Genomic DNA, 16186 nt, shown 5'->3' on the forward strand with positions numbered 1-16186 from the left:
CATTTCATAGCTTCCCCGTCATGTTCCAGCTCTTACACTTTGCCTATCCCCTCTCCGGCGATGTTTCCCTGAGCCTTGGCAAGGGCTGAGATGCCGATAAAGTGATTTTACTTAGGGCTAAGCACTCAATTGACAAAGGGAGACTCTAAAGGGACTGTCTTGGGGTTACTATTTCTGTGATGAAACACTTTAACCATAAGTAGACGGGGAGGAGAGTCTACATCACAGTCTGTTGTTGAAGGAAGCCAGGACAGGAACTCAAACGGGGCAAGACTCTGGAGTCAGGAGCTGATGAAGAGGCTATCGATGGATGCTGCTTACTGGTTTGCTCCTCATAGGTTGCTCAGCCTGATTTCTTATAGAATCCAGGACCACCAGCGCAGGGATGGCCCCACCTACCAATCACTTATAAAGAACATGCCCTACAGGCTTGCCTACAGCCTGATCTTATGGAGACATTTTCTCAATTGATGTTCCCTCCTCCTCTCTGATGACTCTAGCTTGTCAGGTTGACATAAAACCAGCCAGTACAGGGACTAAGCCATCTATGCTCTCTCCTGCACTAGGAAAGCCATGACTGGTTCACCCTCAAGTGCTTCTTTCTTAGAGAACTCCATTCAATCAGTAGAAACAGCGTCAGGAAGAACTGCAGGGCGCACTGGTCCCTTCGTGGCTGCTTCTGGGCCCTAGCTTTTCAGAGGTTTCCTGAGAAGACCCCGTACCTCTTAGTCACACTCTGCCAGCATCTTTTTCTTGATTTCTCTTTTTCTGAGGTCACTACTCAGTTGCCCCCACTTGTGATTGACAACCACAAGAGGCAGATGTCAGCATCAGCTCTGAACAGTTGTCCCCAGGGTCTCACTCACCCCCTTGGACTTCTGGGTCTCACAGCATCTATGTTCATTTACAGCTAGGGAACCCATGGGCTAGAAAACCATATTGCAATCACCCTCCAGAGGGATTATAGAAAGATTTATCTGTACTCTAAGGATTTTTTTTTTACTTTAAAAATTTTTATTTATTCACTTTATATCCTAAAATTATTCACTTTATATCCTATTTGCAGCCCCCCTCATCTCCTCCCAGTTCCCCCCCACACCCCTCCTCCATTCTCCCCAGAGAAGGGGGAGCCCCGCCCCCATGGGTACCAGCCTGCTATAGCACATTAAGTCACTACAGGACTAGACACATCCTCTCCTACTGAGACTAGACAAGGCAGCCCAGTTAGGGGAATGGACTCCAAAGGGAGGCATCAGAGTCAGAGAGGACCCCTGCTCCAGTTGTTGGGGGATCCACATGCAGACCAAGTGGTGCATCTGCTATATATGTGTAGGGGGCCTAGGACCAGTCCATGGATGTTCTTTGGGTGGTGGTTCAGTCTCTGTGAGCCCCCATGGACCCAGGTTCGTTGACTCTGAAGGTCTTTTGTGGAGTCCTTCACCACTCCAGCTCCCTCAATCACTCCCCCAACTCTTCTATAGCATACTTCATGCCCTGTCTAATGTTTGGCTGTGGGTCTCTGCATCCATTTCCATCAGCTGCTGGATAAAGCCTCTCTCAGAGGAGTTATGCTAGGCTCCTGTCTACAAGCATAGCAAAGTAACGCTAATAGTATCTAGGATTAGTTCACTCCCATTGGATGGGTCTTAAGTAAGGCCAGTCTTTGGTTGGCCATTCCCTCAATCTTTGCTCCATCTCTGGGCATCTAGTAGGCAGGGCAAACTTTGGGTTGAGGGGTTTGTGGGTGGGTTGGTGTCCCTTTCTTTCCCCTGGATGTCCTTCCTGGCTACAGGAGGTGTCTACTTCAGGTTCCTCATCCCCTTGTTGAAAGGAGTCTCAGCTAGGGTGACCTCCATAGACTTCCTGAGACCTCCCCTAATCCAGGTCTTGGACTTGCCAGAGACCTGTACTCCAAGTTTTTAAAGGCCTATAGCTAAGGACATCACTTCCTGAGCAAATACTGAATGTAGCTTGGAGTACCCAAAAGCTCTGATCCCCTGAAACACAGGCACCAGGCCCAGTAGTGCCAGAGATGAAGCCAACACTATTTAGTCATGTTAGTAGGAATTTGATTAAACGAATGAGATGGAGAGATTTAGACAATTTGGGGGGAAAAATGGCAAAATAGACACCTGGTGATGTGGACTATGTGGGATATATGAATATATGTCCCTTAGCAGTGTGATCGGTTGGCACTGGCTCTTGAGTCCTGCGTTGTAAAGGAGACCCTTCATGTCTGTAGTGTCCTCACCCCAGATCTGGCTGCTCTCCCGGCATTGCTCACAGCCCGGTCCACACCTTGGCGCTGGGACTTAAGCCTGGGCAATAAAGACATGGGGAAGATGCAAGAAGCTGTTGCCACGAGCACAGCAGAGTCCGACTGTGAGTGGTTTAGGCAAATCATACACCTGGTCTGTTGAAAACCATGTGGCCTCGTAAGCATATCTGAGAAGGCAAATTGCTTTGAGCAAAGACGGTGCCAGCCCACGATCCAACCCACACCATTCATGCCGTCCTTCGTGCCTTACTCTTTAACGTCATGGGAATAAGCAGAGAGACCCACAGAAAGCACAGTATTATTATGAAGTCCCCAGCGGCTCAGAAGATGACAGATTAATCATCTCATACTCATTAGGTCTCAGTGATTGTCACTCTGTGGTGTTTGCCCCCCGCTCCCATCCTTTGATGTTCTGTCAATGGGCTTGGCTGCTTGTTTGAAGACAGAATATTCTAGAAGCTCCTGTAAAATTCCCAGGAGGGAGGGGGCTTTTTATAATCACCATTATGACTCCATTATGGAAGACTGTTTTCTTACTCCATATGGAGTTCACAGTGAGTGCCAGAGCGCATAGAGAGGTTTTCCCTGGAGGCTTTGTAAACACAGACACTGGAGCAAAGCCTTCCATTAACTAACAGCCAAGTAACAGGGTCCCAGAGGACAAAATGGTCTCCTTTGGATGGTCTAGGCTGCTTCTCAAGGCTCCTGGCCTCTGTGCTGGGCACAGGGTCATCCCATATCAAGAGCACATCCTCTCAGGGAAGTTTTTGTCTGTCATTTGCTGAAAGAACAGGAAGTGACCTGAGAGGGGAGAGAAGAAGCCACTTTTTTTTTTTTCCCCTCAGAGCTCACGTTTAATAGATACTACAAAAAGAATAACAGGCTGATTTCTGTGACTGGTATATCAGATGCTCTACCCACAACAGACCTCTGGCCATTCCCAACAATGGAAGGCTAACCACTCCCAGCCCTGTAGGAAAGGTGTATCTTAAATCAAATCACGTCTTGTGCTTAAGCATGAGTAAAGTACAAGAGACTTTCTTCTGGCTTCTCAATACTGCCCGGCAGAAAAATGGCCCAGTGCTCACTTCTGCTTAGAGAAATATTCTTTGCTCTTTTGGACATCAGGCTTGATGGTATCACTGCCAGGTTTCCAGCCAGCTGGACACACTTCACCATGTTTGTCAGTGAACTGGAAGGCCTGGACTAGTCTCAGGATCTCATCCACAGAGCGGCCAACAGGAAGATCATTTATAGTGATCTGGCGAAGGGTACCTTTATCATCAATAATAAAGAGGCCCCTGAAAGAGATCCCTTCATCAGCTTTTAAGACGCCATAATCCTGAGCAATGGTACGCTTGGGATCTGAGACCAAGGGAATGTTCATGGGCCCCAATCTTCCTTGTTTCCTGGGTGTATTAATCCATGCCAGGTGACAGAAGTGAGAATCCACAGAAGCTCCAATCAATTGGCAGTTGAGTTTCTTAAATTCTTCTGCCCTATCACTGAAAGCAATGATCTCCGTGGGGCAAACAAAAGTAAAATCAAGAGGGTAAAAGAAGACTACAACGTATTTTCCTTTATAGTCACTTAGGCTGATATCTTTGAATTGTCCATCTGGCATAACAGCTGTGGCTTTGAAGTTGAGGGCAGGATGCCCAATTTTTGCATTTCCTGGAGACATCTTGCTATCAGCAGGTTGGAGCAACAAGTCTCAGAATCGGTGGGGACCTTGAGAAGGCAGGAAGACAACGCCCCAAGAAGAAGCCACTTTAGCGGTTAGAACCACACCCTTCTCTTTTAATGTGTTTGCTCCATTCTGTTTGAATGTACACACGGCTGAACTGTTTAAATTAGATGCCAAAATGCTAGCAATCTGGAGGGAGGGAGAAAGTTGTAGGTATTTTTTTTAATGTAATATATTCCATAACTTTACTTTATGCAAGGGAAAAAAGGCTTAAAACAGCCAATAATTCCATAGCAACATCCATGCCTCCTGTTTCCTAGAGCCAATCAAGGGGGTGGTGCAGCCAAGTCAGTACCTGGATCTCAGAACCCTGGGTGTGGGTTTTCCAGAAGCAGATCACTTCTAATTACTGTTCATTTGTGGTCTCATTTGTTCTGGGGATGAAATGGGCCTACACATGCTGAGCAAGCCACACTTCCAGCCCTAACTCTTCTTTGAATAGTGTTTAAAGTGGCTACAATTAACCTCAGGGGAAGGAGACTCCCAGCACATGGATTTAAGGCCCTGTGATTTCCAGTCATCTTCCCCAGTGGCTCCTATCTCTACCATAATGTCCAAATCATTCTTGATTGTGACTTGATGAGACTGATGACCTTTGCCTAAGGCTGCCCCATACAGACTTAATTTTGGGGTCTGCTTTGCATGTGTTCTATGGGTGGTGGAGAGAGGGAAAACTTAAGCAAACACTGTCTATGCTAAAACAGCCACCTAGGCTCTCTGAGTTTTTCTCCCAAACAGCAGGGAAGATATTACTGAGACCCTCAATATCCAGAAAGGACGGGTTTTGTTTTGCTTTTTTTGTTTCCCTAGAAGAGCCAGGGAAAGGTTAAGTATAGGCGTCTTCTAACAGTTTTCAAAATTTGGCAAATCTAGTTTTTAAAAGCAGAAAGGCAACATCCCAAAGTCCCATTTAATCTGCATTTGATTTCATACATTTAAAATTTTTTCCCTTTTTTTTTTTTTTTTTTTTTGTCTCTCTCTCCTTCCCTTGGTCCCTTCTCTTCCCTTTGAGTTTCCTCTACACATACACACACACACACACACACACACACACACACACACACACACACACACACACAGAGAGAGACAGACAGACAGACAGACAAACAGACAAACAGAGACACAGACACACAGACACACACACACAGAAAGAGACAGAGGCAACACTATCTATCATCTATCTATCTATCTATTTATCTATCTATCTATCTATCTATCTATCTATCTATCTACTTTTTCCCTGAGCTCTGGAGCTATTTGCAAGGATGAGACAGACACCCTAGATCTTTTAGTCTTAACATTCTACACATACATTCTTGGAAACAAGAAACTCTAACCCCTAAAATGAGATGACCTCTAAGATACTTGAGCAATACCACAATACAGAACCAAGCATGGTTACTCATGCATATAAATCCAGCACTTGTGAGGCTGAGGTAAGGAGGATTGCTGGGAGTTTAAGGCCAGCCTAGGTTACAAAATAGCTTAAGTGAAACCTTGTCTCAAACAATACCTATGTGCGCGCATTGTGTGTAAAATCTGTTTCCTGGGATGAGATGAGATGGGAATTAAATGACTAATGGTTGTAGAGTCTCTCTGTAAGCGGAAATAGAGCCGCATTCTCTGCATGGTATGTCAGTGCAGCACATGGGATGCTACTGGGCTAATTCTCTGTAATTTCCTCCTCAGTACAGACACAACTGTTTCTAGAACCATAGGTAACATTTCTTGAAAATCTTCTTTCTATTCCAGACAGCTCCCACCCCACCCCCCACCCCCCCCACAAGCCTTCCATTTGATTCCTTTTCCATCCTTCCATGGTGTTGAAGGATCCAGAACATTTTTCTCTGGAGAATAAACCCGCCGAAGAGTTTTGTGATCAGTTTCCAATGAGACAGTTTTGGAAAGAACACATCCTAGTTAACGTAACTATCAACTTGACACAGCCTGGACAGCACCTGGAAGATGCCGTCACAGAGTAGCTGTCTTTATTGGGTTGATTTATGGGTGTGGCTGCAGGAGAAGGTCCTGGCTGTTAATTGATACAGAAGGGCCCAACGTAAAAATTAAAGCTGCTTAGGCTGGAGAGATGGTTCGGTGGTGAAGAGCACTGTCTGCTCTTGGAGAAGGCCCAGGTTTTGGTTCCCAGCATCCTTGGTGGCTCACAGCTATCTATAACTACAGTCCTAAGAGATAAGATACCCTCTTCTGGTGCCAGCACACACACAGTGCACAGTGCACGGACATACATGTATGTAAACGCTCATACACATAAACAAATGTTTTAAATTGAAAGATGCTAAATAAACCATTAAAAAATTTAAAAGCTGAGCAAATGAAGAGTCGTGACCAGATAAGAAGTGTTTGGGGCCATTTAAAGGGACAGCACAGGTGGGGAAGACAGCATTGGTGAGAGCATACAGCCAGAACACATTCATTTGCTACAAATACATAGTTTGTCTGATTTAGTCTATCTCAGTAGAACGTCTCTCCCATCTCCCAGTCTTGAGAAGAATCATGATCTGGTAATGACTACAGTGGAGTAAAAATATTATTTATTGTATCAAAATAGCATACCCACTACAAGGTGAGCCATTATTAAAGAGTTAAATGCCAACAGTAGGTATGTTATTGAAAAGAGGCAGGGAGAAATATTCTCTTGAATTCTTCAGAGACTTCAAATCACGGGCTTAGTAAGGAGAAGCCAGACTGATCCCCTCCCCCAGGACCTCTCAACCAATAGGCCCCCAAAATGTGCCCCCTCCCCCACCCCACAGTCCCATTTTAACTCAGCCATCATCTGTGACTCATCTCCCCACTGTGCACTTTGGGATGACGTAATTGGGTTTGTCCTCTGGACTCCGCCTTTAAGCCTTGCATCTCACAAACTCTGACACAGAGCCATTGACTGCAGGGATCAGTCACGTGACCCAGCCTTGTTCCAGGAGGTGTTCATTAAGTGATAATGGAGAGGCCAGAGTGAGGTGCGAGCCCCTTTCTGCTGGTACAATGCCAAGGACAGGTTCCATCCGAGTGATCCAGATTATCATTTGTTTTTCAAAGCGGAGCTGCTGGGGTGGACTCATTACAATGCTTTAGACTCACTAGAGGAGGCCCCTGCTCTTTGGTAAACAGAAAAATTGGCCTTGGTTTCAGTGGCTCGTGACCACATTCTATTCAGTCTACATGTGGGAAACAGAACCCTCGCCGCCTCAAAAACGGGTGCTCCATCCTTATCGCTCAGCTTTGAAACGACACCCGCGCCTGTGAGTCTCTGTGGCACCCATGGGCTCTGAAGTCCGAGGAGCAAGGGTGTGCAACTCCCACACTGGTGGTCACGAACTTGAGTTGGTTTCTTCCTCTCAATGGAGAAGGAGGCTGCCTTGTGTACTGTTACCTACCTAAAACCCTCACTAGCTTCCACTCACCAGTATACCACCTTCTTCCACGCCCCAGTCAACAGCTAAAAATATCCACATACATTATCCAGCATCTCTGGGGAAGTGGGGTGAAGCCAACCCTTGGATGATCCCGATGAGAGCAAGGACAACTGTCTTCTCCAAGAAAGCTGACGCTGCCTTAGAGACGGGAGTGCACCAGTCAGATGCTCCCAGCAATACTCTCGGCTCTCACTCAGAAAGAAAGCCCAGTGTGTCTTCACGGGAGTTGAAGAAGACATACGTGTAATTAAAAAAAAAAAAATAGTAGTAACATAAAATAGTCAATATTCATTAAACGTATACTAGGTACTGAACGTAATACAATTCTGTCTAATCTTCTCGTGGTGCCATTGTACACAGGTATTGTGACTATTCACATACAGAAATCAGGGTTCAGAGGGTCACACAGCTGGGGAACTGTGGTGTTGGCTTGGAGCCTCAGGACCTGTCCTCTCTGATCTTTGCACCTCTGCTGCTAGGCTGTAGCCGGGGTGCACACTGACTGCTAGCTCCTGCCCCACCCACAAGATGCCCTTCCCTTCCCGCACCTTTGCTTTGTTCCTTCCCCAGATGACCCCATGTGCATGTGCCTTTAACATGCTTTGGTGAGATTTATTCACCTCTGCAGGCTTTAAGAATAGCCCGGTGGATAAACACGCTTGCATTCGCTGGCCACTGTAAGTAGATTAGAGATGGCTGTGTGGCCCAAACAAAGTCAAGGCAACTCAATTACAGGCCATTTACTGGACTCATTATAAGAGAGACATCTACTTTAGACTCTACGCAGGGCAAGAGGCAGGAGCCACTGGGGCTTCCTGAGTAGAAAATGAGGGAGGTAATGGGCATTTGTGCCAAAGGGATGTCATTCAAGCCCAGAGGCCTCTGAATCCAAATCTCCTCACCAAAGATTTTTTTTTTTAAGTTGGGTTTTAATTGCAACTGAATTAAGCGTAATGGACACATGCCTCTCCACTCAGTGACTATGCATTATCATCTGTAGGATTGGCTGTTGAGAGGACAAAGTGATTTTTTTCCCAAGCTCCATGGAGACACAACTCTTTAGGAGCCTGCAAGGATCACCCAAGCCACAGCATCCAAGAGGACTTGGGAGTTTTGACTCTTGGGAGCTGCAGGTTCCATCCTGGCTACACTAGACATGACCCACAGGGGGAAAAAAAAAATAAGACTTCACATTCCTTTGTCCGCAGCCAGGTCTATTTTCAAAGATCCTTCCTCTTGGAAACTCAATAGAAGAGAAGCCAGCCCAGAGATGGCTACATCACAGGAACGTGGCGGTGGGTGCAGGGATCTTAAGGAAGGTGAAGCGTGGCCCCGCCTTCTTCTGCACACTACTGTTATAAATGTTTCCATCTAGGTAGGGGCACCCTGGCCTCCCAGCTGGGCATCCTCTATGTAGAGGACAGAGGACGAGAGTCCTAGATAGATGTAGGACCATGGATGCCACTGCAGGGAGAGGGGAAGTGAGCCGAGGATCCTAACCCTGGGGGAAGGGAGGTGGATGAGACCTGGCGAGCTGAGCACTGCAGCCACCTCCCTCCCTTAGCCCCCTGCTATATACACCTTCCTCTGCCTCCACGTCCCCATACTCAGGACCTGACTTTCCAGAGCTCTTGGAAAGAACTAGAAAGGGTAGCCCGCAGCCCACCTGTCAAGCGGAAACTCTGAGAGAATCAACTTCTCCAGGAACACCAGAAGCATAGGCCAGAATGGCAGCCTGACTCTGGGAGCAATCTTAAAGAGATGGCGTCATCAGGCAACTCTCTAAATGGCCCTTTCCTCTCTCTGGCCGAGAGTTGGACTTGGTTAATAACTCTTGGGGGAACAAGACATGTTGTTCTGCTACCTAAAATTCAGGAGCCCTAGATGACTGGCATCAGACCCACAGGGTAGCTATGCATTAACACCTGGGCGCTCCCAAGGATGAGGCTGCTGCACAGTGTTGTTCAAGGCCAGCCTCAGCGACACAGCAAGGCCCAGTGTCTAGGAACAGAAGGCAGGCTTGGGAAGAGGCGTTAGCTAGAAAAGCGCTGAGCACGCAAGCGTGAGGCCTGACTTCAAGCCCTGCACTCACATACAATGCTAGCCATGTACATGACTAGAATGCTAGCACTGGGCAGACAGACATGGGTGGATTCTTGGAGCTCACTGGTGGGACAGCCTAGCCTACGGGGCGAGTCGCAGGATAGTGGGAGACCCTGCCTCAAAAAGCAAACCACAACAAAAAACACCAAACAAACAAAACCCCCTAAAACCAAAAACCAAACAGGTAAATAGAACTTCCAAAAAGTGACACACCTGAGGTTGTCCTCTGGTCTTCACATCCACGCACATACAGGTGCGTATCTCACACATACTCACATACATTAGACATACAAACATGCATACATATATATGCTGCCCAGTCACAATGCACACACACAGACACACTCACAATACAAACATGCACCACTCTACAATACACATGTACATACACATGCACACATATATACATGCATACTAACATACACTCATTGATACACACAACATATATGTACACCAACATGCACATATGAACAGACATATATGGATAATATACACACACCACATATGTACTCCATACACACATACAAATATAAACATGCAGGCACACATGCAACATACATATGCACACATACACACATACACACTAATATACACATATGCACAAACATATATGCGCACACACAACATATTTGAACACACATAGATGCATACACACACACACACACACTAACAACAACAACAACAAAGAAATCAAATGCAGAAAGGACCCAGGAGCCTCCCTGCTGCAATGACAGCTTAGTCCTTCTAGCAAGTCTGCTCTCTGAAAATATCCAAAAAAGAGACGAGATGCCACAGGTCCGTTCCTTATGGGTTAAACTGTGCACCACTGTCAAAGGCATAGTTTGGGAAACTTGAGAGTCAAGATGACTTTTAAGTGGGTTTAAGAACATGGAACAAAGGCAGCGGGCGGTGGGTCGGAAAGGCTCTCTGGTTTCTCTCTGTTCCAAGCTGGAGTCAATTTGTTGCTCAAATGTTTCCCACAACAGCAAAATAGCTCTGCAAGTCTGCAGCGAGGCCTGGGCTGCCTGGCAACACAGATGTGTTTCGGGAGAGCTGGGGAGGGGACTGGAGTCTGGAGCAGGAAACTACTTCTTTGCTTCTTCCCAAGCAGAAAGAAAATTGTTCCTTTTGTCTGTTCCAGGAGAACGCATTTGAAATGACAAGCCAGAGAGAATGAAAACAAGCCCTCGGCTTCGGAGGCATTTGACGGGGAGAAAAAAACGGACGTGGGGCAAGGTGGCGGGAAAACGAGTTTCCAGAATTTTCCAGTCTTTCTCCAAACATGCCATTAATGCAAAACTGATTGTGTTTTAGGGTCTCCTCTGGTAATGGGGTGTCTGAGGACAAACCAGCCCTTCCTTGACCTCACAGCTTTATGACCAGTTGAAATGCAGAAGCAGAAATTACAGGTATGAGCCAGTATCTGGAAAATGCCTTTGAGGAGGTTTTTTTTTTTTCCTTTCCCCCCAAACCTTCAAACATGAAAGAGATCAGAAGAAAAAAAAGATGACTCCGTGAAATTGAATTATAACAGCATCAGGCAGTCTGCGCCCAGCAATTAAGAGGAGTGGATTTTAAAGTGCTGCGCGGGATGGGGGCAGGGAAAGGAGAGGCCTACTTCAAACTCCAGTGCTTCCCCAGGGGGAGCGTGGCTGGTGCTGGCAAGGGGCGTGGCTGGAGCTGCCACAGGTCAGGGCAGCACTCACAGGAGCCAGTGAACAGTGTCAGAGGCTTGGAATCGTCTTCCCTGTGGTGAGGTCAATGCAACCCCTGTTCCAGAACACACCCCCATACAGAGGAGACCCATCTGGAAACAAAGTCTTAGTGGATTGTTGTTATGGGTTAGTGGACCCTGCAAACCAATAACAATGTCTTTAGAGGAAGAAGGAAAGGAGGGACCTGAGGTTTAAAAGCCACAGGGCAGCAACAGGGGTGAATGTGATGGGCAGAAGATGAAGTGAGGAAGTGATATGGCCACAAGCTGAGGAATGAGGACCACACACCCAGAGGCCACTGCGAAGTGGAAGAGGTGGAAATGATTTTCCTCTAGAGACTTCGGGGCGCCTTGATTTCTGACTTATGGCCTTCAAATCTGGGAGGGAAGGAAGCTTTTCTGCTTCAAGTCACAGAGTTTGGAGCTAGTTTTCATCATGACAGACGCAAGGAGCTCAGGGCTACTTTCTATGTGCAGCGTGCCTGCAGGTGTACGCGCGGGTATGTGGAGGCCAAAAAAGGTTGACACCAGCGTCTTCCTCCACCACTCTCCACCTTACTGAACCTGGAACTTATGGATTCAGTTAGATTGGCTGGTGAGTGAAACGGAGAGATCCTCTGGCCTGCCTCAATCATGCTAGGATTATGGGTACACTTCTATACACCACCCAGCTTTTTCTGTGGGTCCTGGGATCCAAACTCAGGTACCCCACTTGTGCAGGAGGCACTTTACCGACTGAGCCATCTCTCCAGGCCCTAATTAATACTTCTTGGAGGTGTGACTGGTTCTGGGGACACAAAAGGGCCACCTGCAGGTATTTGTGTCTGTGCTGTGCCATCTGGAAAGTGACTTACTCCGTTGTGATGGTTGGTTTTAACTGTCAACTCCACCCAACCTAGAGTCATCTGGGAGGAGATTGTTGTTGTTGTTGTTTTTCTAAATAACGTTTTATTTTAAATTATGTGGATGTGGGTGTTTCTGCACGTAGGTGTGTGCACAAGTGCAGGTTCCTACAGAGGCCAGAAGAAGGTGTCTGATCCCCCTGGAGCTGGAGTCACAGACAGGTGTGAGCCATCAGGTGGGTGCTGGAAATCGTATGTAGGTCCTCTGCAGGATAACCACTAAGTCATCTCTCCAGCCCCAGGGGAGAGATTCTCAATGAGGAATTATCTAGATCAGACTGTCTTGTGGGTAAGTCTGTGGGTGATTGTCTACATAACATAGGAAGGCTCAGCCTACTGTGGGCGGCACCACTCCCTACACTGAGCATCTTGAACAGTGTAAGAAAAGAAAGAGCTAGCTTGGAGCAGGTAAAAGATTTGCCTATTCCCTACGCTCTTGACTATAGACGGGATGTGGCTCACTGAGCTCCTGCCTTGACTTCCCAAAACTGATGGACTATAAATCTGGAACTATAAGCTTCCAAACTTCCTAGTCAGGATATTTTATCACGGTAACAAAAATGAAACAAAAATGAAATGAGTTCCCATTTCTGGCTTCTCTTTAAAAGCGCTATTCCTGGCGGTAAAGTTTCCATTTGTCACCAGTTGCTGAGGCTGTCAAGTGGCCAATCCCTTCAAAAGCAACTATTAAAAATGCAGGGTCTGTGGCTCCTGCTCCTTTTAGCTTCACCTAAAGGGGTTAGCCACTGTGAGCGGGTGTGCGGTTGGATTTAGAACTGTGTAGCACACTCACAATCCTCACGACTACCTAATTCAGGGTACTTCTATCATCCCCAGAGACTGACATCACTCCTTTCTCATCATCTGTCCTGCCCGCTGAAAACTGCTTCTTTCCAGTTTGTCCGTTTAGGACACTTCATACAAATGGAATCCCAGACACTAGAGTCACTTGTATGTGGCTTTTCTCAGGATCTTAGGTCCAAGGTTCACCCACACATATCGGAATTTAATTTCTTTTCAACCCCTAATTCTCTTTCACTAAACAGGCACCCCCACACTTACTGATTCACCTGGCAGCTGATGGGTGGCTTTCATGTCTTGGCTATGACAATGTTCTATACATGTGTCTTCTGTGTCATTGTGTAGGATCTTACCAGGTGGGAGCCCCTGGTTCTGCCCTTTGTTCTGGTTGGTATCGAACTGATTCTATTGGATTAAGCCTCCCTAGCTCTTGTAAAGGAGGTGGGCACCAGCCTAATTGCTGTTTGTCACTTAAGCTTCTAGAAACTAACCTACCCCCTGACAGCTTGGGAAATGATACTCTCAGCCCCCTTGCATATGACACCACATGATGCAACTCTTTAACCACGTACCTGCATCCATCCTTTTTATTTAATGACTAGGACATACAGAGAACATGTCATGGTTGGGATCGTTTTTTTTTTTTTTTTTTTTTTTTTTTAAATCTATTTACTGAAACATATTGAGATTATACCAAAGTCAGGACCCAGGGGTCAGCGAGTATGGTGACTGCTTCACTCACTGGTCACAGGGAACAGAGATAATGATGCAGTCAATTATATACAAGAGGGAGGGGAGAAAGGAGCATCAACTCTCTGTCCATCTTAGGCTACTGCGTTCCCCGCGTTTTGTTTTGTTTTGTTTTATGTTCCATTTCTGTGAGACAAAACTATGACAGGCTGGATGCTGGCCTTAGGACAACCTCTCTTTATCCCTCCTTCACTGTCAGGATTAATTCCACACTTCCCCATCATATACATAGAAAAAAAAAGTTTAAATAGCAGGGTGACAATGTCCCCACTATACACCTGAGAGCCCAGTACTAGGAATGTGTTATTTTTTTTGGACTTATGGGCCAGTAAGATCCCATAAGACATTCCAGTCATACAGGTTATTGTCAACTTTCCTTACTGCCCACTACAACTTGACTGTTAGTCTCTATCAGTGAAGATATCATATACTTGAGTCATAGAATATGGAGAAATTAATCAGGTTTTTCACCATTCGGTCGCTTCCTTCCCACTGAATCGCTTTCACAGTGCTAGAAGGATCTGTGCACACCACTGGTAGAGAAAAGTAGTCACCAATCTTGCCTAGCTGTGAACCCAGCCTGGCAAGATACACCCACTGGTGCAATAGTGGCACACACATCAAGGGTGTAATCAACCACCTTCTGATGGAATTTAAGGGCCCACTCCACAAGATGGAAAAACTTATACCTGGCATCATGGCTGGAGGCGGGGGGACCAAGGATCTGTATCTAAACAAGCCATGGGCCCTAAGAAGAACCTCCTGTTAACACTCTGCTAAATGGGCAGACTATTAAATCAACCCCTAACAACTTATCCTTACACTTGCTGATCAGTGTAGCCCCCAATCCGCATCAGAGGAGCTTCTCTTTGCAGTAGATGGTGATTGACACAGAGACCCACAACCAGTCAATGAGCAGAGAGTAAGAGATGTCAATGGGACATATATACCACATCCTCTTCCTCTAAGGCTCAAAGGTCTCTGAGAAGGAAGAGGCAGAAAGCTTTAAGAGCCAGAGGCAGTGGATGACTCCAAAGAAGCAGTGTTCTCAGGACACAGCAGGGAAGTTGCACATTTGAAAACTCACAGTTATGACAGCACGCACAAGACCTTTGCAAGCTCAAGCCAAGCAAAAGCCCAGCACGGAGGGGCGGGCATGGGCAGGAAGTCCCACCCCTAGCTGAGGAGCTATTTGTAATTGACAGGTGCTAGGAGAAGAAGAATGAGTTTGCTCTAATATGTAGCCTTTGGGAGACGGACCGTGCTCCAGTGGAAGGACACGTAACCCAATAATATATGAGTAGTGTATACTGGACTCAATGTGATTTAAAAAAAAAAAAAAAAAAAGACGGGGCTGGAGAGATGGCGCAGTGGTTAAGAGCGCCGCCTGCTCTTCCAAAGGTCCTGAGTTCAATTCCCAGCAACCACATGGTGGCTCATAACCATCTGTAATGTGATATGGCGCCCTCTTCTGGCTTGCAGGAGTACATGCAAGCAGAGCACTATTTACATAATAATAAATAAATAAATCTTTAAAAAAAAGATAATACAAAATTGGATGGATAGGGATAGATTTGTGAGAAGATGGTTAATGTGATCAAAATATAGTGTATGCAATTCTCAAAGGATTAATAATAATATAAAAAAATCTTCTCAGGGGTGGGGCCAGAGAGATGAGTCAGCAGTTAAGAGCACTTGTTGCTCTTCCAGAGGATCCAGGTTGGGTCTCCAGCACCCACATTGTGGTCACAGCCATCTGGAACTACAGTTCCAGGATATCTGATGCACTCTTCTGATCTCCATAGTTTTGAGGCATGCATCTGGTGCACGCATGCGCACACACATACTGCACACACACACACACGCACACCCTGCACACACACACACACACCCCACACACGCACACCCTGCACATACACACACACACACGCACACCCTGCACATACACACACACACACCCCACACACGCACACCCTGTACATACACACACACATGCACGCACACCCTGCACACGCACACACACACACACACCACACACGCACACCCTGCACATACACACACACACACACCACACACACACACACACACCTCGAGCACACACACAAGCAGGCAAAATATTCATAACACATAGCATAGTAAAATAAATAGATCTAAAAATGTTTATAAAAAGCTTGAGATTGGGGTCCTGGAGGACCTGTTTACCCAGAAGACGACATAGCAAGGCAAATAGCTTCCATGCATCCTGAGGAATATTAGAAGGCCCAGGAAAGAAGGGAGGGAGGGTCTGCATCTCCTCTGTTGGGGGTGGCTTGTGCTGAGCTGGCAGCTATCTGAGAGGGGACACTTGGGTAGCCTAAGTCTCAGAGCTTGAGAAAAACTTCCTGAGGCCTGGAGAAACATGGGAGCATGTGACATAAAAGACGCAAGTGGAGCAGCTTGCTTTCTGTCTCC

The 16186-nt window shown here is 46.5% G+C and overlaps 2 protein-coding genes across 2 annotated transcripts in view; both read right to left on the minus strand.

Moving 5' to 3' along the window:
- Tmem132c (transmembrane protein 132C) overlaps nucleotides 1-16186 on the minus strand; it is a 300746-nt gene that overhangs the window by 169742 nt on the left and 114818 nt on the right. The window lies entirely within an intron of this gene.
- Nucleotides 3270-4004, minus strand: LOC127202701 (peroxiredoxin-1-like). Its single transcript, XM_051161421.1, has one exon. The coding sequence runs from the start codon at nucleotides 3960-3962 to the stop codon at nucleotides 3363-3365; it is 600 nt and encodes a 199-aa protein (XP_051017378.1). The 5' UTR covers nucleotides 3963-4004; the 3' UTR covers nucleotides 3270-3362.

This window comes from Acomys russatus, chromosome 19 (assembly GCF_903995435.1).
Source record: "Acomys russatus chromosome 19, mAcoRus1.1, whole genome shotgun sequence".
Taxonomy (NCBI): Eukaryota; Metazoa; Chordata; class Mammalia; order Rodentia; family Muridae; genus Acomys; species Acomys russatus.

Excerpts from the sequence above, each read along its gene's own strand:
- LOC127202701 (XM_051161421.1), bottom strand. The coding sequence starts at position 3,962 with ATGTCTCCAGGAAATGCAAAAATTGGGCATCCTGCCCTCAACTTCAAA.